This window comes from Trichophyton benhamiae (assembly GCF_000151125.1).
Source record: "Trichophyton benhamiae CBS 112371 chromosome Unknown contig00074.8, whole genome shotgun sequence".
NCBI lineage: Eukaryota > Fungi > Ascomycota > Eurotiomycetes > Onygenales > Arthrodermataceae > Trichophyton > Trichophyton benhamiae.
In genome coordinates, this window is record NW_003315102.1 from 410494 (window position 1) to 432669 (window position 22176).

The 22176-nt window shown below is 49.0% G+C and overlaps 9 protein-coding genes across 9 annotated transcripts; 4 read left to right on the forward strand and 5 right to left on the reverse strand.

The window, feature by feature from the left end:
* Positions 1–1341: 1341 nt before the first annotated feature.
* ARB_00154 (uncharacterized protein) lies at positions 1342–2742 on the reverse strand (the record flags this gene model as incomplete). The annotated part of the gene is made up of 1 exon (XM_003013657.1): positions 1342–2742. The coding sequence occupies one exon, from the start codon at positions 2740–2742 to the stop codon at positions 1342–1344; it is 1401 nt and encodes a 466-aa protein (XP_003013703.1).
* Positions 2743–4436: 1694 nt separating this feature from the next.
* On the reverse strand, positions 4437–4875 carry ARB_00155 (uncharacterized protein; the record flags this gene model as incomplete). The annotated part of the gene is made up of 2 exons (XM_003013658.1): positions 4437–4762; positions 4785–4875. 2 exons carry the CDS (start codon positions 4873–4875, stop codon positions 4437–4439), a joined length of 417 nt encoding a protein of 138 aa, XP_003013704.1.
* A 67-nt stretch (positions 4876–4942) lies between these two features.
* Positions 4943–7101, forward strand: ARB_00156 (uncharacterized protein; the record flags this gene model as incomplete). Its single annotated transcript, XM_003013659.1, has 2 exons — positions 4943–5774; positions 5858–7101. 2 exons carry the CDS (start codon positions 4943–4945, stop codon positions 7099–7101), a joined length of 2076 nt encoding a protein of 691 aa, XP_003013705.1.
* Positions 7102–9093: 1992 nt separating this feature from the next.
* ARB_00157 (uncharacterized protein) lies at positions 9094–11347 on the forward strand (the record flags this gene model as incomplete). The annotated part of the gene is made up of 5 exons (XM_003013660.1): positions 9094–9441; positions 9636–9735; positions 9789–9999; positions 10065–10186; positions 10242–11347. 5 exons carry the CDS (start codon positions 9094–9096, stop codon positions 11345–11347), a joined length of 1887 nt encoding a protein of 628 aa, XP_003013706.1.
* Positions 11348–12456: 1109 nt separating this feature from the next.
* On the reverse strand, positions 12457–14194 carry ARB_00158 (HET domain protein, putative; the record flags this gene model as incomplete). The annotated part of the gene is given in 3 exon segments (XM_003013661.1): positions 12457–12480; positions 12500–13509; positions 13579–14194. 3 exon segments carry the CDS (start codon positions 14192–14194, stop codon positions 12457–12459), a joined length of 1650 nt encoding a protein of 549 aa, XP_003013707.1.
* Positions 14195–14566: 372 nt separating this feature from the next.
* Positions 14567–15767, reverse strand: ARB_00159 (uncharacterized protein; the record flags this gene model as incomplete). Its single annotated transcript, XM_003013662.1, has 2 exons — positions 14567–15538; positions 15732–15767. 2 exons carry the CDS (start codon positions 15765–15767, stop codon positions 14567–14569), a joined length of 1008 nt encoding a protein of 335 aa, XP_003013708.1.
* A 745-nt stretch (positions 15768–16512) lies between these two features.
* Positions 16513–18274, forward strand: ARB_00160 (uncharacterized protein; the record flags this gene model as incomplete). Its single annotated transcript, XM_003013663.1, has 3 exons — positions 16513–16527; positions 16598–17937; positions 18016–18274. 3 exons carry the CDS (start codon positions 16513–16515, stop codon positions 18272–18274), a joined length of 1614 nt encoding a protein of 537 aa, XP_003013709.1.
* Positions 18275–18707: 433 nt separating this feature from the next.
* On the reverse strand, positions 18708–20033 carry ARB_00161 (uncharacterized protein; the record flags this gene model as incomplete). The annotated part of the gene is made up of 3 exons (XM_003013664.1): positions 18708–19155; positions 19352–19713; positions 19854–20033. 3 exons carry the CDS (start codon positions 20031–20033, stop codon positions 18708–18710), a joined length of 990 nt encoding a protein of 329 aa, XP_003013710.1.
* Positions 20034–21024: 991 nt separating this feature from the next.
* Positions 21025–22058, forward strand: ARB_00162 (uncharacterized protein; the record flags this gene model as incomplete). Its single annotated transcript, XM_003013665.1, has 3 exons — positions 21025–21272; positions 21341–21640; positions 21704–22058. The coding sequence occupies 3 exons, from the start codon at positions 21025–21027 to the stop codon at positions 22056–22058; spliced, it is 903 nt and encodes a 300-aa protein (XP_003013711.1).
* Positions 22059–22176: the final 118 nt, after the last annotated feature.

The window sequence follows — 22176 nt, forward strand, 5'->3', positions numbered from 1 at the left end:
GGTTCATCGGTGAAGACATGTCTGGTACTTTGCTCCTACGCTCCCTGGAGACTGCTAGAAGCTATCAATCGCTCGCTTTCTCCTGTTTGTGTCTTTCTTGTGGGCAGCAGGTTGCTGGATTTGCCGGCCCTCGGCTTTATGGGCCGGAGTTTGGGGGTCAAAGCTAACTAAGCGGCACGTGACTTGGCGCGGGCGTTTTGGGATTTGTTGACGGCGAAGGAAGAGGACGACGACGAGGATGGAGGATGGAGACCGGACAAAGAAAGAGAAGAGACAAGGACACCGGACGAGGAGACGAAGGATCAGCTTGGGACGCCAGGGCAGCGGTAGCAGGCTTATGCAGGTCGGACGCTAGCAGCAGCGCTTACTTCAACGTCGGTCGTCGCAGCAGGGCATCTCTCTAGATAACCCACTGGGGCTGCTTGGACAGGATGAGCTCGTTAAGACACCAGGTGGTGAAGATCTATAAAGGTGAGCAGCCAGCATAAGGAATGGTTTGCTGGGAGAAGGAGACGGGCTAATCTGATGTTGCTGGAGCAGAACTCCTCTTTCTGGGTCGAGACTATCCTCTTGGATACGCATATTTCCGAGACCGGCTGCACCGGGCCTTTGCCAGCCAGGCGCACATCACCGACGAAGCGGAGATCAAAAAGGGCATAGAGAGAGCCGAGTTTGTGAAGAAAGGTGTGTACGATCTTGTGCTATTTCTGAGTCACTTTTTCGTGCGTTTCTTCTGACATTATAATAGAAGTCGAAGCATTGTAAGTTGAATTTATTCAAGCAAATTATATACTCCATGTATAGTCCCAGGGTCGTCAGACATCCATACATAAATACAATGCAACCTCCCGCCTTGCCTATATACTCCTATCCACCCGAGCAAGAAAAGGAAACAAAACAAGAGGGGAGAAAAAAAAACCACTCCTGACGTCTATTGTGATATACACCCCGTTTGAACCTCGGCATATTTTTTTGGTCGTTCCAGATATCCCCATTTCCGTTTCCGTTCACAGTACCCTCCCTTTGAGACGGTGATAGTAAAAAACAAACAAGACAACAAAGCAAGTAAGAAGTGCCGCCGTGCTAATCTGTGATATGCAGATATTACCTGAAACGGTACCGGACGCTGAAGAAGCGTTACCAGACACCAAGCAACTGAGCGGCAAAGTCGAAGTCGAAGTCGAAGTTGAAGGTCGAAACTGAAGCCGACGGCGTGTATAGGGTGGTAGTCCTTTTTTTTTTTTTTTTTTTTTTGGGTTCGTAATGGTTTAATTTGATCTGGGTGGGAGGTAAGAAGACGGAGAAGAAAGACAGAAAGAGAGGAAGAAGAAGAAGAGCAAGTTACTTCTTTCGTCCCCACCAGGCGCCGATTTCCAGACATTCGCCACTTGCGACGCCTCCCTTCTGCATCAGGTCGGTGGTCATGCCAGTCCACCAGCGATCCCATTCGGCCTGACCCTTGCCGCTGGCCTCCATGAGCAAGGGCTCCATGCTTTCGATCAGCTGGACGACGGTGAGCAGGGTTGTCTGGCGCAGGGCCATCTGGTCGGCCGTCAGGGGCTTGCCGTTCTGCTTCTGCTCCCATTTGACCTCGCCGAGCGGGATGGCAACACGCCTGCTGCCGGAGCTTTGAAACGACTCAGCCTCTGACGAGAAGGCGAGCCCGATAGTGGCGCAGGGCATGGTATTGAGCTTGCGGGCTTCAAAGGCCTTTTGTATCCAGGTGTTGTAGTCGTTGAGGTATTTGTTCTGGGCGTTGGTGAAAGGGGTAGCGGACGAGATGGTGTATGTACCGGTAATCTCAGCCTGTTCCTGGTACTCCTCGGACAGCTTGCCCGGGGCCACGGGCGGGTTAGGCAGCAGGGTCCTGTAGACCATGTCTGAGTCCCAGATCTCGAGCACTCCGCCTGACTTGAGCACCCGCAACGGCTCTGACAGCGTCCCGTCCGCCTTGAGATCCGACATGGGCCCGCAGAGCGAGACATCCTTGATGAAGACAAAGTCGAAGCTCTCGTCTGCAAAGGGTAGGGTATTTTTCCGTAGATCGTGCTTCTTGAACTGCCAGTCCACGCCCTGCTTGTGCTGCAGGTCCGGCGCCAGACTGATGATATCGAGACCGGTAAAGGATATGTCTGTCTGTCCGCGGTTGGCAAAGTACTCGTGGCAGGCGCTCGTCCACAGGCCGGAGCCACAGCCGAGCTCGAGGACCTTCTTGGGCGGGTTGTCTGCGGTGGTCGGGGAGCAGAAGGGCCCTCCCCAGACGGTCATGACGATGAGGGAGTGGAGGGACTGCCGGTGGATCTCGGGCACGTCGCAGGGCAGCGGATAGGTGCTCTCCGGGTCGCGCAGATAGGTCCGTCCATTCTGCTTGCCGAGCGGGTATGTGGTGTAGTCTGTGTTGTTGAGGGAGGCAGACGAGGGCGAGCCGCCGCCAGCAGGAAGCGGATCTAGGGCTGGAATCGACATCATAGGTGCGTGAGGGAGGAAGACATGTTTGAAGTCGACGGCCGAGACGAGAGTGGGCGGAGTGTACTGGTAGTGGTGGTTGTAGTTGTAGTGCCTGACCTCGCTGCTGCTGTAGTTGTAGGTTGAGCTGTTGCTGCTGCTGTTGTTGTTATTATTATTATTGCTGCTGCTGCCGCCGCCGGTGGTGGTGGTGGTGGTGGTCGTCGTCGTCGTCGTCGTCGTGGTGTTGCCGCCGCCGCTGGTGTTCGAGCCGCCTCCCGCTGGGGGAACGGCCATCCCTAGTGCGAAGTCTTTTTTTATTTTTTTATTTCTTATTTTTATTTTTTGCTTAGAGTTACCAGTCAAACTACCCTTGCCCGGGGCGAAAAAAAAAAGGGGGTGAAGAAGGGCAAGAAAAGTAACGCCTGCAGGGAGACTCTATGGCCTTGTCTGTCGGTCTGCTGCTGCTTCGTATCTCTCGGTCCCCAGCCTGGGAGGGTTGGGCCGGCTGTTTGCTCGCTCCTTGGAGGCAGCAGGCAGAGAGCGCTCCGTATGTAATAGCCGGCGTCAGGGGTTGATATCGGGGGAGAGACGCAGATGAGACGAGGCCTGGAAGAGCAGAGATACAGGGCAGAGATAGACGGAGACAGACGGAGAGAGAAGCGAGGAGTATGGAGTATAAAAATACGGAATGGATAGAGTATTTATATTGCTTTATGGAGCTGGGACGGGCCAGGAGCTTCACCACCACCCCCCTTTGGTGGTCCTGATATTCGTTCGCATCTTCGTCAAGTTATATAACGGACCACCGATCAGCTAGCCTATTTACCGCCTGCTGCCGCTCTCCAGCTGTCTGTTTACCAGTCGCAGAACTCGCTTTCGAGGCGTGGGCGGCCTAGTCAACCGTCGACAGTCACTAGTAGCGGCCATCCTGAGCTGTCTCGCATTGGCCTTGAATTGGTCTTTGTATCACAGCAGGTCTAGCACTCTGTAGATACGAAGTAGAAGTAGAAGTAGTAGTAGTAGCAGTGGAAGAAGAAGAGAAAGAAATAGTAGTAGTAGTAGAAGAGCCATCTATACAGGGTGTCTCCTGCTGCCGGCCATGGCCATGTCCTTCCGCCGGCCAGCAGCGAGTCCCAGGCTTAGATCTCCCTCCCTGCCTTCGAGTCTTCCAGGCCTTCTTCCATGACTTCTACGTCTTCTTCGTCTTTTCTTCCAGGCAGCAGCTGGTAGTTAGTTAACTAGATGGAAGAGCAGGCTGACTGCGCCACCAAGGAAGCCTTCCATCACTGTCCACCGCCGCCTCCCATGCATTCACTGCTCTTTGTGTATACAGCCTGCATTCTCTTGCCATCACTCCCTTTCCTTCCATGAATCTTTTTTTATCTTTTCCATCTTTTTCATCTTTTTATACCCTTTTTATATCTCTTTCTTCGTCTTTTTTGTCTTTTTTTTTTTTTTTTTTTTTTTTTTTTCAGCTTCTCTTTTCTCTTCAGCGTCATGTCAGGTGACTCCACGTGACCGACTCCCACCTTCGACTTTTCAAGGCAAAAAAACAAGCAAAAAGAAACGAAACGACGACGACGACGACGAAGAAAGAAGAAGACGAAGACGAAGAAGGAAGACGAAGACGAAGACGAGAAGACAAAAGAGACTCGCATCGACAGGCGCCGGAAGAAACACCACAGACTGACTGACAGTTGTAAGCGCTGCCGGACTCCCTCCCCTGGCCCCCCATCCCGCTGCTGCTCGCCCTTCTGACCAAGCCCGTCCCCATCCCAGCCAACCTGCTCGAGACTCCCCTTGCTGCGGCTGTGCCTCCGGACTGGCCCTCGGTGCACACAGACAGGCAGACAGACAACCAGACAGACGCCAGAAAGAGGCAGAAGGATCTAAACAGACGAGCGTTGCAGAAGAAGGGCGGTCCGTTCTGACGGTTGGCCGCAAGCTTCTCTTCTTCCCTGCCAGTGGAGGTTCCGCTCGCTGGGCCCTCATGTTGAAGAGACGAAGACCGCAAGCTCGAACTCCCGCCACGCCGCCCGTTTCTCTGTCCGGACACCTGCTGCTGCTACGCCAGCTACGCCAGCTACCCCCTCCACCGCCCGCCAGCACACATCCTCGGTCTCATCTGCCTCGTTAAATGGCAGATGGTCCCTACCGGTTCCAGCCTGGGGCCGGGCAGTTTTACTTCCAGAACCAATCTCAATCTCAACAGCAGCAGCAGCAGCAGACCCAGCAGCAACAACAGCAACAACAGCAATCCCAACAGCATCAACAGCAGCCCTCGCAGCACCACCAAGCTCACCAACGCCACCTTCTAAGAAACGGGACCAGCTCACCCACCGGTAGGCTAAAGTTCAACCCGGACACGCCCTCGCCGTCGCGCTCGCCGCCAATCAACCAGTCTCCCGCCATCAACTCGTTCACCATGTACTCCCAGGGCCATCAGGGGCAGCCGGTCATGCTCAACGGTGCTCAGGGTCACCAGCGGTTTGGCATGCCCATGCAAAAGTTTCAGCATCCCGGCCAGCACCCGCAACATCCCCAACAGCAGACGCAGCAACAACAGCAGCAGCAGCAGCAACAACAACAACACCACGCCCCTCACTCGCAATCAAACCCGGTTCTCTCGCACCAGCAACACAGCTACTCCGCCGGTGCTCTCTCCAACGCCGCTGCTCAGCATTTCACCCCCTCCCACCTGCAAAACGGCTCCTCCGCTAACCTCGAAGACGAGGTTGATGAACCCATGAACGAGCACTGGCAGCAGCAACTACAGCTTGCCGCAGAATCCAGACAGGCCAATTCCCCTCACTACTATGCCAGATCCGTCGCCCAGCAGACCAAGGGTATCCAGCTATCCTCCCATCAAAACGATTCCAATGAAAACGGCACTGAGGACCGTAATCGCGCTGTGGCCGTAAAGGAAACCCGCCGCCAGGACTGGATGGCCATTGACTTTGGTGGCCAGGGTCTTCGCGCTCTCTCCGACGGCCTCTTCCACTATGCCTTCCTCGACAAGCTCTATCTCAACCACAACAAGCTCAAAACCCTTCCTCGCAAGATCGGCCAGCTCAAGAACCTCACCCACCTGGACGTGTCCAGCAACGAGCTTACGGAGATCCCAGAAGAGATTGGCATGCTAACTAACCTGAAGAGGCTTCTTCTTTTCGACAACAATCTACAAACTCTTCCGTTCGAGATGGGTTATCTCTGCGAACTTGAAACCCTCGGCGTCGAGGGGAACCCGTTAAACGATGTGCTCAAGTCGCGCATCATGCAAGAGGGAACAAAGGCACTTATCAAGTACCTCAAGGAAGAGACGCCAGGTAGGATACTCTTAATCCTTTTCCCCCTTTCGATTATCGTCCTTTTTAAAACATGAAATGATATGTCGCTGTTTTACTAATAGCATGGGTAGTGCCAATGCCTCCGTCTGACCGAGACTGGATTGTTTTGGACGAAAGCGGCCGCGGCTCGTCGAAGAATCCGCATGACAAGTTTACTGTGCTTACGTACAACACTCTGTGCGATCGATATGCTACACACCAGCAGTACGGATACGCTCCATCAAAAGCACTCGCCTGGGAGCTCCGTCGTGACCTTCTTCTCAGCGAAATCAGAGGCCAGGACGCCGACATTGTCTGCCTGCAGGAAGTCGACCAAGGCAGCTACCATGGTTTCTTCAGGGAACAGCTGGCGTATAACGATTACAAGGGCGTATACTGGCCGAAGGGTCGCGCCCAAGGTATGAGCGAAGAAGAAGCCAAGGTCGTCGATGGTTGCGCCACCTTCTTCAAGGGAAGCAAGTACATCCTCCTCGAGAAGGCGATGATTCACTTCGGCCAAACCGCAGTACGACGACCTGACGCCAAGGGCCAGGACGACATCTATAACCGGCTGTGGCAAAAGGACAACATTGCCGTTGTCGTCTATCTTGAGAACCGCATGTCCGGAGAGCGTATCATTGTAGTCAACGCGCACATCTACTGGGATCCTGCGTACAAAGATGTCAAGCTCGTTCAATCCGCCATCATGATGGAAGAAGTCACGCAGCTTGCCGAGAAGTTCATCAAGATACCTCCGTGCACAGACAAGACAGCCTTCCGCTTCTCCGAGCCAGAGGACGAGACGAACAACAGCGAAAACACCAGCCCGCCCACGCCCGTTGAGCCGTCTCCGTCCGTCGAGTACAGCAGCCCATCTCAGATTCCGATCTTGGTATGCGGCGACTTTAACTCCCGCCCATCCTCCGCGGTCTACAACCTTCTCGCCCACGGCCGTCTAGAGGAAGAACATCCTGACCTCCGGGATCGTCTATACGGCAACCTCACGCGCCAAGGCATGACACATCCCTTCACCCTCAAGTCAGCCTACTCTGCCATAGGCGAGCTCTCCTTCACCAACTACACGCCAGGCTTCACCGATGTCATCGATTACATCTGGTACTCCTCCAATCTGCTGCAAGTCACCGGACTGCTCGGAGAAGTGGATAAGGAATACTTGCAGCGTGTCCCTGGCTTCCCCAACTACCATTTCCCTAGTGATCATCTGGCGTTGATGGCGGAGTTTTCGGTCAAGAACAAGAAAGGGAAGGTAGTTGAGGTCGACTTTGGCCCGCAACGAGATCGTGATAAGGATCGAGCTCGCGGATAGTGTTGGTTGGCATCGAGTTAGAAAGGAGAGTAAGAGGAGGCACAGCGTGAAGGTTTCTTCGTCTTTTTTTATATTCTTTTCTTACTGTTTCTTTTTTTTGGGGGTGAGGGAAGGGTTGTGCAAAGCTATATCTTTTCAACGGATGGAGCTAGGGTGCTTAAGTCGTTTGGTCCTTTCTATTTCCTCGTCTCTCTTCTTGTTCTTCCCCCCCTTTTTTTCTTGCTTCCTATGTTCATCATCATCATATCGTCATCTTACTCTTATTTCGGAATCTCTGCCGCGAGTTTCACTGTTCTTCCCCTGGTCCCTCCCCCTTTCGTCCCATATCTCGCCCGTCCTCTTCCTCTTCCGCTTCCGCTTCCTCTTCCTCTTCCTCCGTACTCGCCCTGACCTTCAACTCAGCTCTTGTCCCCTTATTCCTCTTGCATCTGCTGTATTCTCCCCTACTTTCTTTCCTGTTCACGTCTCTTGTCACGCATTCCTCGCTTCCTCGGGTCTCTGCTCTTGGAAACTATTGTCCATTGTTTGCTTCTTTCTCCTTTTCTTAACACGGCGTGGTGATATTTCTGTACCTTGTTTTGCTTCTCTTGCTTTCTATTTCATCGCCTTGTCTTCATTACTCCTTTTTTTTCCTCCCTTTTCTTAACTTTTTTGCCTTGTCCTTCTCCTTGCCAACTATCCTCATAGCTGGCTAGCTGGTCTGTCTGTTTTGTTTTTCCCAATCGAAGTCAAAAGAGGGTTGTATGATGGCCTTTCTTGTTCATTCTATGTTACCTCGCCTTTATCTACCTACCTACCTACCTATCTCCCTACCTACCACTTATTCTCGTCCCCCCCTTTTTATTTTTTTCCTTTTCTGTTTTATCTCATGAATCTCTCTGGATCTGCCTCGTTCGTATCTTGCAGACATTGGTGTTCTGGTGAAGGTGTGGAAATGGGAATTGGGTCGAAACATGAGGTTGGCTGGTTGGCTGGTTGGTCGGTTGATGATAGTGACGGTGACAGTGTGTGGGATGGAACTGTAAAGAAGGAAGACACAGACGAAGAGAGGATACAGCTTTCTCCCACCCAGCCCTTTTCTTATATAACTAACTAACTGAATAGTTATATTTAGTTACATGCCTTTACTCCCAGCGGCCCTGAAGCCGGGTGGTTTAAGGAGAAGGCAAGACGTGCAAAAAAAAAAGAAAGGAATAGAATTGGATGATGTTTCACAGTCTGGCCATGTTATAGAGACCCTTTTCTATAGGCAGAAGAACTCGGCTCCGGTCGTACGTTCGTCACTTACGGGCGATCGATCTCCATATATAGGTGCCCAGTTTATATCAAGCATGCCTGGCAGCTGAGGTTAGTTCGATTGGATACGGGCGTCGACAGGCCGAAATGTCGCACTAAGGGGCGTCTCGCCGTAACTTATGTCCGAGCTGGAATCCGTCTTTCTTTTTTCTCTCCCTTTGCTCCGTACATATTTTAGGAGTCATATTCCACATCTCATATGTAGGTAGCTATCTAGCTAGCTGGCTAACTGCTGGCCGGTCTGGGGGCAGCGGGCCGCTCCAATAATATGGGGCATCAGGGCCCTCGTCCTGGCGGTGCGACTATCTTCAAGCCAGGCCAGGCAAGACTGGCCGTAACAACCTTGGGCCTCGGGCTCGGGCTTGGTTTGTCCCTTCTGCTCCATGGATCGGATTTATCGGCATCAGTAAAGGCAAAAATATGCAGGTTAGTTAGCTCTTTGGCCGTTGGGTGAGTTAACGAGGGAGATCCATAGCAATTTCTCGTATACGGTTAACCATATATAAAAGAAAACCAGGCAGGTGGGAGACAGCGAATATATGACAGTATGATTCGTCTCTGAGCTATTTTTTCTATATTTCTTTATACATATAAAACCCGCTTCAACCGCTCTGCTGGTTTCTGCTTCTTTATTTTCCCCCCTTTATTGTAGCCATCCAGCGGTGGCGGCCAGACGAAGCAGAGCGTCTTTCCCTCATGGCAGGCTTGATGGAGTCGACGGCGACGGTGACAGGCGGGCAGGATGAAGCAGCCACAGAGATCAAGAGCTCGTCGTCCTCTCTCGAAGGGAGCACAGATTGCTCGGCCAAGATGGAGGCGCCGAAGATGCTTGCTGGCGGTGCGAAGGAGGCGGTAGAAACAGCTGGGCCAGCAGAGGCAGACGAGAAGCAAGGAGACGTCATGCGTCAAGATCGATATCAAGAGAAAGAAGACAGCCAAGATGATAATGGCCCAGAAGCACAAGAGGCTCCAGAGGCACCAGCTGATTCCAGCGAGGTCAAGATGTCGAAGGGCAAAGTCGCTCTCATCATGCTTGCGCTCTGCGTGAGTTGCATTCTATATTTCCCTGGTTTATTTATATTCGAAGCCATCCACTCATGCTCATCGGACTATCTATTATAGTTGGCCACGTTTCTTGCGGCTCTCGACATAGTAAGTCTTCTTCGCCTTCTTTTCTTCTTCCTTTCGTCTTGATTTTCATCCTTCGTCGACTGATAGGCTAATGCGAAACGCCATAGACGATCGTTACTACGGCGCTGCCAACCATCGCCAGAGAGTTTAACACATCACAGGCGGACTATGCCTGGGTTGGCTCTGCATATTTGCTCGGTGCTGCCTGTATGTTACTGTTTCCCCCTGGGCACTGATTCTTGTATTGACTTGTTTCCCAGCATCGACTCCATCATGGGGGAAAGTCAGTGATATCTTCGGCCGGAAGCCTGTCTTGCTGGCCGCCAATGTCGTCTTCCTGGTTGGCTCACTCCTGTGCGGCGTGAGCATCAATATCAAGATGTTGGTAGCCAGCCGTGTGATCCAAGGAATAGGAAGCGGAGGCCTTCTTACTCTTGTGAATATCTGTGTGAGCGACTTGTTCAGCATGAGGTTCGTTCCCATCTTTCCTGGCCTTTGGAAGTGGCTGGTTTTGGCAGGCTAACCTCGTAAAACAGAACTCGAAGCATGTACTTCGGTATCATCGGCATGGTATGGGCTATATCAGGCATCATTGGGCCCGTCATCGGTGGCCTTATGACCCAGTACACCACCTGGCGTTGGTGTTTCTATATAAACCGTAAGTTGTGCTCTCCCTTGTTGCTGCCCGTGATGGCTCTTAACGGTAGAAATAGTTCCCATCGACGGAGTTGCTTTTCTGATTATATTCTTCTTCCTGGAGCTCCATACTCCTACCACCCCATTGCTAGCCGGACTCCGTGCCATTGACTGGCTCGGTTCTCTCGCTGTCGTTGGCGGTACGGTGATGTTCCTCATCGGCCTTGAGTATGGTGGCGAATCTTACCCCTGGTCTTCCCCAACAGTCATATGCTTGATTGTTTTCGGAATAGTGACATGGGGCATCTTTATTCTTATTCAGTGGAAGGTTTCGCGTTATCCAGTCATGCCGCTGTGGCTCTTTACCCAGCGATCCACACTCGCGGCATATGGAACGGTCCTCATACATGGAGCCATTTACACTAGCGGAAGCTTCTTCCTTCCACTCTACTTTCAAGCCGTCCTTGGAGAGACACCGCTAAAGTCGGGAATACTCCTCTTTCCAAACGTTATAGCAGTTTCTATCGTCTCTGCGGTCACCGGTATCTTCGTTCGCAAGACCGGTCTTTGTCTTCCACCAATTTGGTTTGGAACAACCGTTTTAGTTCTCGGAACAGGGCTCTATATCAATCTCCCATCACACAGATCGTTGGTCAAAGTTATCCTCTACCAACTAGTGGCTGGAATGGGTATTGGACCCAACTTCCAGGCTCCCATCATCGCTCTTCAGAGCCATATAAGGCCCAGTGACATAGCAACTGCCACAGCCTCCATAGCCTTCTGCAGAAATCTTGCTAGCAGTATTTCTGTTGTCATCGGAGGTGTCATTATCCAAAACAGACTCCAAAGTAACATTCTAGAGATCCAACATCTCCTTAGCCCCAAAACCTTGGACGCTCTGCAAGGAGTCTCTGCTGGTGCTTCGGTACATATCATCCAGGCTCTCCCGCCAAACGAAAAGCAACCAGTTCTCGACGCTTATACCAAAAGTTTAAGCACTATGTGGATATTCTATACCGCCCTCGCTGCTATCGGTTTTATAGTCAGCTTGCTTCTACAGAAAAAGAAGCTCAACAAGGAACACGAAGTTACCAAGACCGGACTTGATGCTCAGGAACGAGCGAGGAAAGAAAGGCTGCAGATGGAGAAAGAAGCGAAGAGTAGTCGAAATAAGGCTGTTTGAAGTCATGCTGCGCATGGTTGTACCGCGTAGAGTATGACAGGCGATTTTGAAATTTATCGATACCCTTCTGTCTTGATTCGTTACCTTCTAATTTATTTTATAACTAATGAGCTGACCGTGGATAGATTCAATATAGTTTTCCGGGCGCAGCTGCTTCTGACCACGTCAATACCACATGTTTGGATGGCGTTTTTTAATAGATGGGTAGATATGGACAATGCAGCTGTTAATTATTAATTATTGAATGTCAATATAATACAAAATAACAAATTGAATTGACCTAATTAACACTTTAGCCTCTGCCAATCCCCATATTCTTATCTGATTGATAAGATGACTCTAAATTTAGGTGCCGCCATTTAAGCTTAATTATAGTTCATTAACTGGTTATATGGTTTCTCAGGGTGGCAATTTCAAAAAGATCTCGGTCCATACCATTATATCGATGCACATGCTAGTAGGCTTTACAAAATGATATTTCTTCTGACTTTCTGAGAAAATTGTGAACCAGATACCCTTTAATCTAATAGACCACTAGATGATTTCAAAGCGGCCCCTTTTGGCTCCTTCAAACATATTGCGTCTAACGGCATAAGCTATCCCGATCCGCTCGTACAGCTTAGAACTCCGTAAGGAGGGCCCTAGGAGCAGTGCGATAGCGAATGGTTCTCTCGTAGCAACCACAAGGTAAATGCAGTAGCCGGTCCAAGATCGCGTTGGAGGCGCTTCTCCGACCGGTACACGCACAGCTGGCCTGCACATGCCCCAAGGCTCGTCTCCCCGAGGCATAAGCGCCACATCCGCATTCACTACGGTTTCGACATAGTCAGCAGTGAACACCGCTCTATATTGATAGCTAAATCTGTCAGGTTCGGCCGGTGTTCTTTTGTCCTTCTTATCTATCTTTACCGTAGCTTCGACCCAGCCGGTAACAAAACGACCATCAACTGTGATTGATCCCGTTGCATCGTTAAGCCCGTGGCATTCTAGCTCGTATACCCAAGGTTTTAATACCTCCCGAGAAACTTTATTAGAGACCGAGAGGTTGCCGTGGGATATAGGGCCATTTATGCTTAGCCAACTCCAACTTGGCGCGCAGGTACTCGGGTTCACTTCACAAGGATGCGTTCCCTCTATACCACAATCATCTACCTTCCAACCCAGGCTTTCGACAATGGCGTGTTTCCATAAACCCCAAAAAGCTGTCCAGCCTTTCCGCTTCTCAATGCGATTCATAACCGCTGCAATAGCCGGGAGCCGATCAGAAGCGTATGTTATGTCCCTACGCATGAATTCATCCACTAGTTCCAGCCACGAATCAATGGATACCTTCTCTAGGTTGCTGGACCAAGAATTACCGGATATACCTTGATCAAAGCCTTCCCAGATAGAGTGGCAGTGACACTCAAACTTTAGGGCATGGGAGGTAAAAAACACGGTTCGCGCAGATAGGAGTCTCTCCTGCCAGACCCAAGCCCGTGTAGACACCCTTCCATAATCACCACCCTGATCCTCTGTACCTAATTTATGTGATCGTCGCCGGGTTTTCAAGTCCAAAGTGCCGAGCCCTTCCAGGGTAAGGCTTATGCCAGAAGATTTCCATTTAGCATCCCGTTCAACCAGTATATGGTCGTTCTCGGAGCTGGCAGAGGCCGCAGCAATTGTTAAGGTAGCATTGCCGTATATATCACCCATCTTGGGAGCCTGTTTCTTGAAGTCGCTGTTGTCACCTTGGATAATACACAATCGATCTACCCAAATATACTCAATACCAAGCAGACAGGCAATTCGAACCACATCTTGGAGTAGAGGCGGCAGAGCATTATAGTCTATAGTAGTCTTCCTCGAGCCTACTGTAAACTGGTCCGTGAGGTATGTATCTGCTGTTACCAAGCCCCAGCAGTAGCTTAGAGCAAGGTAATTAGCACGGGTATTCTTCGGCTCAACAAGCCGAATGTCCCTTATGTTTCCTCCTTGGATCCAGATGATGCGATCAGGGAGCAATGGCAATGCCGAATGTCCGTCATTCCCTCCACAATTATGCTCTCTGATGCAGTTTTCTACATGCTCTTTGATGAACTCAACGCAAGTGTCATCACCAGCATGGGATGCTATCTCTTCACCAAAGCCCATAGGCTCTAGAAGGCCAGAAATGAGCTCCCCTAGTTCCAAAACCAGTCAATATTTGCGGCATCTCTAATGTAGCGGTCCTCCGAGTGAGAGCCACGTACCTCTGTCAGGAGCTTTACCACTACTACCACACAGACGAGGTCGGTATATTTCTATCTCTGTTGTTGGCTTTGGCGTCCCAGTCTGGATAATATATTCGAAGTGCATGGGGACCTCAAATCCCATGGTATCACCACTGGAAGTGCCATAATGGCCATACTGCAATTGCACAGTCACAGGCACGTTTGGTGCTAGATTGATGCGAATGACTGTGTCTTCGGCTTCCCATCCAGGCTGCGCCGTCGAGAGGGCCGTGGAAATTATGGCGCAGAAAAAGCAGCCTTGGGCAGAGTCGAGTAAAATATGCGACTTATCTATAGTTATTTTAGCAACTGACGATCCTGCAGGTAAATTGTACTCCCGAGCAGCCCACGAAAGCAACGAAGGGCCATTTTTGACTGGCGGCCCACTTGCTGGAGCCTGGCTTGGGTCGAGATTGTAGCACACTTTGCATATTTCCTCTAGACTTATGCCTGTAATATCAGACATGTCTGGTCGTGGTTTGAGAGGCGCGAGCGGCTCTTGCTGGTGCTGCAGTTTGGATTGTGAGCTGCCCCTGAGCCGTTCAAACCAGTTCGGTCTTTTGCCATCTTTGGCTTTGCCAGCCCGTGGAAACATGCTAGATGCGCTGCCAACTAGTTAGTTAGCGAGTTAGCTAGTTATGATCATTAGCCGAGAAATACGATTATAATAAACATGCCTCTCTCTGAAAAGACGAGTTCAAAAATGGCCTGGTGTCCCCGCTATATACCAAGCGGCTTCCAATACCCTGAGCTAAACGAGCGAGGCTGGGGCTGAATTTCAGGGGTATCCTGCAGTAGGGGTTCCATTTTACGAGGCCTTCGGTCTTGGGTCTATACTGGGGTGTTGCACCCACGGACGCACGATTCTTTTCATGGTGACATCTAAATCGGCTGATCAGCATTCTATAGATAAAGCAATACTAGTAATACATAGCATGAACGTACAATATAATATGCAAAAAGGTAATCAAACCTTTCCCATTCTCCATATTCCAACAAAGCCACCACCCACAATTCTCTCTCCGACTTTGGGCCGGCAAACCATCACATGCTTGACGGGCTGGTTCTCTCCACCAAGCCCATTCTCTTGTGATGACTGGATGCCACTATCCTCTTTTGCGTAGTGCGTTTGGTTGTCAGTAGCTGAAGTATCAACTAGGCTGTCTAGCGCCTCATTCGCCGGTTCTTCTGCATCATCCCGATTTTTCACGCTTGCCCTTATAACTGCGGGCCGAACATCCCATAGTCTCCCGCCACTAATTCCCATTCCAAGTTCCACCGACTTTGTTAAGACAAGAGGCAGATGCTGGTCTTTAATTAGTTGAACGCAATCCCCAATTTGGGTGATGCTTGGCGTAAAAACTGCCAGTACTCCATCAGTCTTAAGAACACGCGCAACTTCAGGAATGCGCTTTTCTGCTGATGGCATGTCTAGTAGTGCGTATGATAGGAACGGCTTTAACTTTTCTCCGGGGGGAAGTTTAGAGCTTCGGCTTTCAATCTGGTGCTGAATCCAACCCTCTGCGCTTGAAACGTAAAAATCTACACTCCCGGTGTAAATGCCTCTTCTAAAACCGCGGACCACTTTCTCGGCATGAGCTGACACCTTGGGTGAAATTTCGATTGTGTGAAGAATTGCATTGCGCTTAGCCCTCCATGCATCCCAGTTTTTCTGTTTGATACTCTCCTCCTCTGTTACTTCGGCTGTGTCCTGAGCTTGACTCTGTGGGTCCAGAATTGTCCGTTGTGTAGCTTGTGGAATGGGCGGCGGGCAAGTATTTGCTCCATTTATAGCTCTTGCAAGATGTAGCGTCAGGGAACCATGGCCTGTCCCAGCTTCTAGAATCTCTAGAGGTTCACCATGTTGTTCGTCTCCGGATGGAGGTGGTGTGTGGATATCTAGGAGCGAAACTATTAAGCTCGCATCCGCCGCATACACCTACTAGCAGCGTTCGTCAGTTATACGTATATCTCCACATAGAGGTAAATGACAACTTTCTTTCGGTGAGAGCTTTACCGGAGTGACAAGTCGCCGGGTTAGGGACACATATTCATCGAGGGTTGGTTGAGTTATTCGGAAATCGCCACGACCTATAGAAATCGACAGTTGTTAGCAGCCCAAGCCAGACTACATTCTTCTGACAAACAATTGCTTGAATCGATACCATTATGTGTCCGTACAACGTCTCTAGCGCTTTTACCAATGATATGGTTATGCTCGATATACCCGCCGCGTACGTCGATTTTTTGGTCTTTCTTAAGCGGTTTCGTCAGGGTCACACCCTTCGTCGTGTTTAATATTACCCTATCACCCTCTTTAAGACCACAGTTAGCATATAGCAAGCACACATCGCCCAGGACATAAATTGAGTACCTTGAAATATCCCAAAGTTAGTGTCAATTGGCCGCGCATGACTTAACAGAGGAGATCTCGAGGTTGCAAAGAGCCGACGAGAAAAAAATGTAACAGATGCCATCAATTTTATATATATATATATATATATATATATATATTGTCTTATATCATATCTTTTCGAGGTGGAGATTTCAATGAGATGCTCTTCCAAAGCTCACGAAGCTCAAGAATTTAGGTAGTCAGGTAGGTGAGTCTAGACTGGACCGGAATTAAAGTTACCCGGCTAATAATAGCGCCGCTCCGAAGTGCCGTCACCGTGATCAATTGATAGCTGTTCGGAAGAAACCTGGTGACGAGAATATTCAGTTAACTATACAATCTACCGGCGGATGAGTTTCTGATACTTTGCTTTTTCCCCTATTGGGATTCGCATAATGAACACGATCTTCGCATTTGCTCTGCTTACACAAACCCTTCATGAAGCGCTGACGAGCTAGATATTTTTTTGATCGCCCCCTAGAACCGCTTCAAGATACAGAAAGGGTGCTGCAGGAAAGATGAACCGCCGAATCGTAAACACTTGCCTCCCTTAGCTTGAAGGCTTGCCATCTTCTAGTTCAGTTAACTAAGAGGGTATTCTAGATCCGAACGATAATCCAGCTCGGCATATTAACAGTCACCGTTGTTGTCTTCGTCGTCATTCTCGATAGCCAGATACGGGTCCTTCCAGCTTCAATACATGACCATTTGCCGTCCCACCACCCGGGCCTTGTTGTTACTGAACTGACAGTTACAACCTGCTCTGCCTTGAATGTCTTTTCAAGCTGCACACTCGATCCTAAAGTATGGCATCGCATAGAAAAAGACCTGTACCTTGGTCAAGGGTGGACTTCGAAGGCATATCTGCATATACAGCGGAAGAAAGGGGATGAGATTCTACCCACAGATAAAATTGTTGTTGATGTGAAAATGGGCCGGCTGGACCCTGGTGCCGGAACTGATAAAAAATGGGAGTCACGACCTGGAGGCATTTGGATACTCAGGTTACCACATTCAACCGACTCGCAAAAATCGATAACATCAGTCGATGTTCTGTTTGGCCCCGACGCTGTCGACCCTCGGCCTGATTGGGAATTAAAAGACATCCCTCTCATGCTAGATTCTAAGAGCGAAGCAAGGCTGACTGTACGGCGAGGACATGCCAGAAAGGTTGAACTACCAGTTCCACGAATTCGGAAAGATGGAAAGTTCAAAATTATGCAAGCAGCAGATTTACATCTGGCTACAGGGCTTGGACATTGTCGGGATCCTATTCCAAAGACTGATGAGGATAAATGTGAGGCGGATCCCCGGACTTTGGAATTTATTGACAGGCTACTGGATGAAGAAAAGCCAGACCTGATAATTCTGAGTGGCGATCAGGTAAATGGTGACACCGCGCCGGATACAGAAACAGCAATTTACAAATTTGCTGATCTATTCATCAAACATAAAATCCCTTATGCTGCTATTTTTGGGAACCATGACGATGAAGGAAACCTGGATCGCCGCACGCAGATGGACCTTATGCAACGCCTACCTTACAGCCTTTCCAAACCGGGACCTGAAGAAATAGATGGTGTTGGCAACTATGTCGTGGAAGTCCTCGGAAAAGGGTCCTCTTCTGCATCAGCCTTGACACTTTATCTCGTGGATACCCATAAATATACCCCAGATGAGAGAAAGTACCCGGGATACGATTGGCTGAAGCCAAGCCAGATAAAGTGGTTCAAGTCAACCGCCGAGGGACTTCGAACTGCGCATAAAAAATACACGCACATCCACATGAACTTGGCATTCATTCATATACCATTACCGGAATATCGTAACACTGCCAATTTCTTTACCGGGAACTGGACTGAGCCGCCAACCGCGCCTACTTATAATTCTGGCTTTAAAGACGCATTGATAGAGGAGAATGTGTTACTTGTCAGCTGTGGACAGTAAGCAAAACCTAACCTTTTCAACAGCGTAGTTTGAGGACATCACTCTTGGAAACTTACACTAACTCTTCATTTTAGTGACCATGTAAATGACTATTGTATGCTTGAGAAGGATAAAAATGGAAAACCAGCATTATGGATGTGCTACGGTGGTGGTGCTGGTTTTGGCGGATATGGCGGATACAATGATTATATCCGTCGCATCAGGTTCTTCGATATTGATATGAATGAAGCCAGGATCATGTCATACAAGCGTCTTGAATGGGGGAATACCAAAGAACGAATCGATGAAGCTATGCTAGTCGATGCTGGCAGAGCGGTAGGACCAACCAACTAACCCCCAATCCTAACCTGGTCGTCCTAGATAAATTTTGTTTGTGGTTGGTATGATATCTTCCCTCCTTAGCTTTCCTCCTTCCTCTATCAGACCTCTCGTTAAAATTTTCATTACCAGCAACACTTTCGGCTTCTGATACATATATTCTGCGTTTTTTATGTGTTATTATATATAAATTCCCTTTCGAGTTTTTGTTGGCGCGAGGGACTTGTTATATCATTGTTTGTTGATTGGGATTACTGCTCGGTGCCTTGGGGATATGGGATCACGCCAATGATGATGTTACTTGTTTAGAAGTTAATATTACTACTTTATGCTCGTTAGACGTGTTTAATCAAGGTAGCCATGTTGGTACTGTGCTCGTATGGCGCAATTGTGGATTGACGTGTTCTAATATTTATAACTGTGTGTTGGATTTATACCTTGAACACAATTACCACCACTTTTCATATAACACTCTTCTCCTTGTTTTGTCGTCTTCGTTGCCAATGAACGTCTCCAATTCCTTAACAAACTCATCAGTCATTATTGGCGGACCACAAACGTAGCATATCGTACCACTCCTTAGCTCGTCACTTTCGCCCACAGCTTTGTGTAGGTCGCCTGCTTCAATGCGTCGGGAATGAACCGTTATATGCTTGTCTGTATCCAGTATATTGGAGTGAAAATCAACCTTATTACCTCCTCTATTTTCCAAGTATGAATTTGTGAGGAACAGTTGCAAGTCGAGAGGATCAGTATTATCTTTCGCTCGGTTCCAGTCGCGACTGATTTGCTGAAGACGGTCTAGAAATAAAATTTTAGATGGCCTATCGGTGGCCAAAATATTCACGACTTCACCCGGCATTGCCATGTTAATAGGAGTGGACGACGAAGGGATCCTAGTCGAATATAGTAGATGAAGCCTTGCAGATGGTAGTAGGCAAGATCTCGTCCGGTGAATATAGGAAATCATTGATATGAGTGGGCTAATACAGTAAGTTAGTCAAAAGTTCTGCGACAAGACTATTTATATATGACAAAGACCTAACAGGACTCTCTTTGAATCGACGGGAGGAGATAGTAAAGGGGTCGTACTTGATACCAACGCCACCAGCCACAAACACGATGTTCTTGATCTCATCTAATGCCATACCATTTGGTGGCGGCCATACAAACCGGCCGCCAATCCTAACTTTGACATAGGCACCTAATATTTGCTCTATAGGCTGCCAAAACCACTTAGCAGCTGGGTTACTAGGTGAATATTGGACAGCTAGTTCAACATATGGCTGATGTTTATCATTTCCATCTGCAGCTATATCAATGTCTCCTTGAGTAGAAGCATCCTGGGGAGTGGAAGTTATTGTAAAACCCCCAGCATGTTTAATGTTTGGTATATGAACGTCAAGCCACTGGCCGGGTAAAAATTCCAAAGGCGGCTGCTGATTATACGTCAACTAGATATAATGTATCAAAGGTCAGTACGGTTGTCCGAGCTCCTAGGTATACGTATTTCTCAATCTACGGCAGATGGGAAACGTTGACAGAAACTCTTAAAGGCAGGTATTTCGGTAAATTTCGTGGTAGGGCCGCATACGTTCTCTGAATTATCTTTAGACCAATCAAGTGAGGTACAGCCACAAAAATTATTAAATCGGATAAGTCGAATGGTTGGGTTGACCTGGGATATATAGGACACCCTCAGCTTATAGAGGGAGTTCTGTCGAGGCTCTGTTGCTGTCCGAAGCTCGTGTGGTTTACTGCCCTGAGCTGACATGGTGGAATAGCTTCTATAAGTACAATAACGGGCAGCAGAATACCTTGAGGAGCAGCTTCGCAAGAATATCATGTCTCTGGACAAGCATAAGAACGACAATGCATTTACTCCATCATATGCATGTGCTTCGAGTCGACGGGAGGTTATCGCACTCAGGTTAGGTAGCTTTAAGGTTTCGCCCCAATTCGGCCCGAAGTTCTGATTATATAAGAAAACCTTACTGGAGTGGATTAACTTTAATACCCATTTAGCTATTTTTAGACCAAAGTATATACTTCTAAGTTACTTTCGACAACAAACGACGCGGACATCAAGAGACAGCCGGGGGAAGATGACAGAAACCAACATTTAATAGAATGGGTTGATGTGCGAGCTCTGGGTCTCGTCTTAGCGCCGGGCGGTGCTTTGAGGTGGGGAAATGGCCCTCGTTCGGCCCCAGATGCAAGGTTTCAATCACATCGCTTTGCTAGCGTGTGATGAGGGTGCAGGAAACCCCGGTTCGAGCATCATCATTGGTGGGAGCCGGGTGCAGTCATCACATCAATAAGACTGCATGTCAAGGATTTGCAACTTCCGCTGCAAGAGCCAACCAAAGCGCGAAGGACAGGCCCGGGAAAAATGGGCGCTTACATCAAAGGGATCTCGCGACGTCAAGTCGGCCTCCGCTCATCTTCTTCCTTTCAACCTCATCGTCTCGCTTCAGCTGTCGCATCGCAGACTCGAGAAGTCTCCCACACCACATAAAGTCGAGAGAATTAGCCTTCAACTCCTTTTCTCATCGTCGATACCACCAGGCCAGCCCCCTCTTTTGGGCCAACGGATTCTCTGCTTTCCGCCGCTTGTCAGAGCCATTCAGAGAGATGCAGCTTTGAGGAAGAAACAAGCTGTTTAAGAGCTGTTGCGCAATTATATTCTGTTGTCGACAGCACTTTCCCTGTGACTGATAATAGTCTGCAAGCATTGCGCACTCTGCCTGGACATCATCGCAATAATGGGTGGAATTGGGTGTTTCTGGCCTCGAAATTACTGGTCCCCCTTAGCGTTCAAAATACTTGTGGCCTGCGAACTTCCTTTGTCCATCGGGATTCTAACGCTTACTGGTATTGCGGCCCCTGACCTGTATAGAACAAAGCTCTGGCAAGATGGAGCAGATAATGGCTTCAACAGCTCTCCAGACGAAAAAGTATACGCTTTTGCCAACTACAGACCATACACCATCCCCAGGCCGTGGAGTCCCTTGTACGTACACATGGACAATATCTCCCGATAAATTTATCTACTAACATTTTTCCGTTATTGCTGAATAGTACCACCAATTTTAACCTCGTCATCACTGTCCTCAGTTTATTCTTCTTGCTCACGAAAACGCCCATGTTTGTGATGCACGTATTCTACCCGCCGCTTTCGATGATAGTTCACGGTATTTGTGTCTTGCTCTATTCAATAGGTGCGGCTTTCCAAGCTGCGAGCGACACGACCGACCCCAAACATCCGCAAAACGGACCCCCATGGTACATTACGAAGAACTGCAATGTGGCATCGCTTCATACAAACGTCAACTACTGTAAACAAGCTAAAGCGACATTTGCCCTCATGATTGTCATGATGTTTGTTATCCTCTTATATCTCGCATTCTACCCGATCAACTAACGTGATCTCATTCTATGTAGATTCATTTTCACCTGCCAACTTATCTTGGCTGCAGTTTCTTGCTTCCCAACAGAAGAAGACCGCGAAAAGAAGAGAATAAAAGAAGAACGAAAGTCGACACTGGCAGAACTCAAATCGATGAAATCACCACTCAATCCAGATGGGAAGATGACATTCCCGCTCACAACACCACGAACCACCGCTTTTAATAAACTAGAGGGGAACTCGGACCTGCCCCTGCGCGACCGATCCAATAGCTATTCAACGATGCCACATGAGGAAGAGACCCATGGAATGTTTAAGCAGCCGGAGCAACCTGAAGCGCAGATGTACTTCCCACCACCACCCCAAGCGGCGACAAAGGGCAAAGCATAGAATGTAAACGAGATGGCCGTTCCATCTACCGCCAACACTTTATATCCTATACCTAAAATAGTCTCACCCCGGCATATTCCACTCTGTTGTGTTTCGGCAGAGAGCCTTTTTTCAGTTT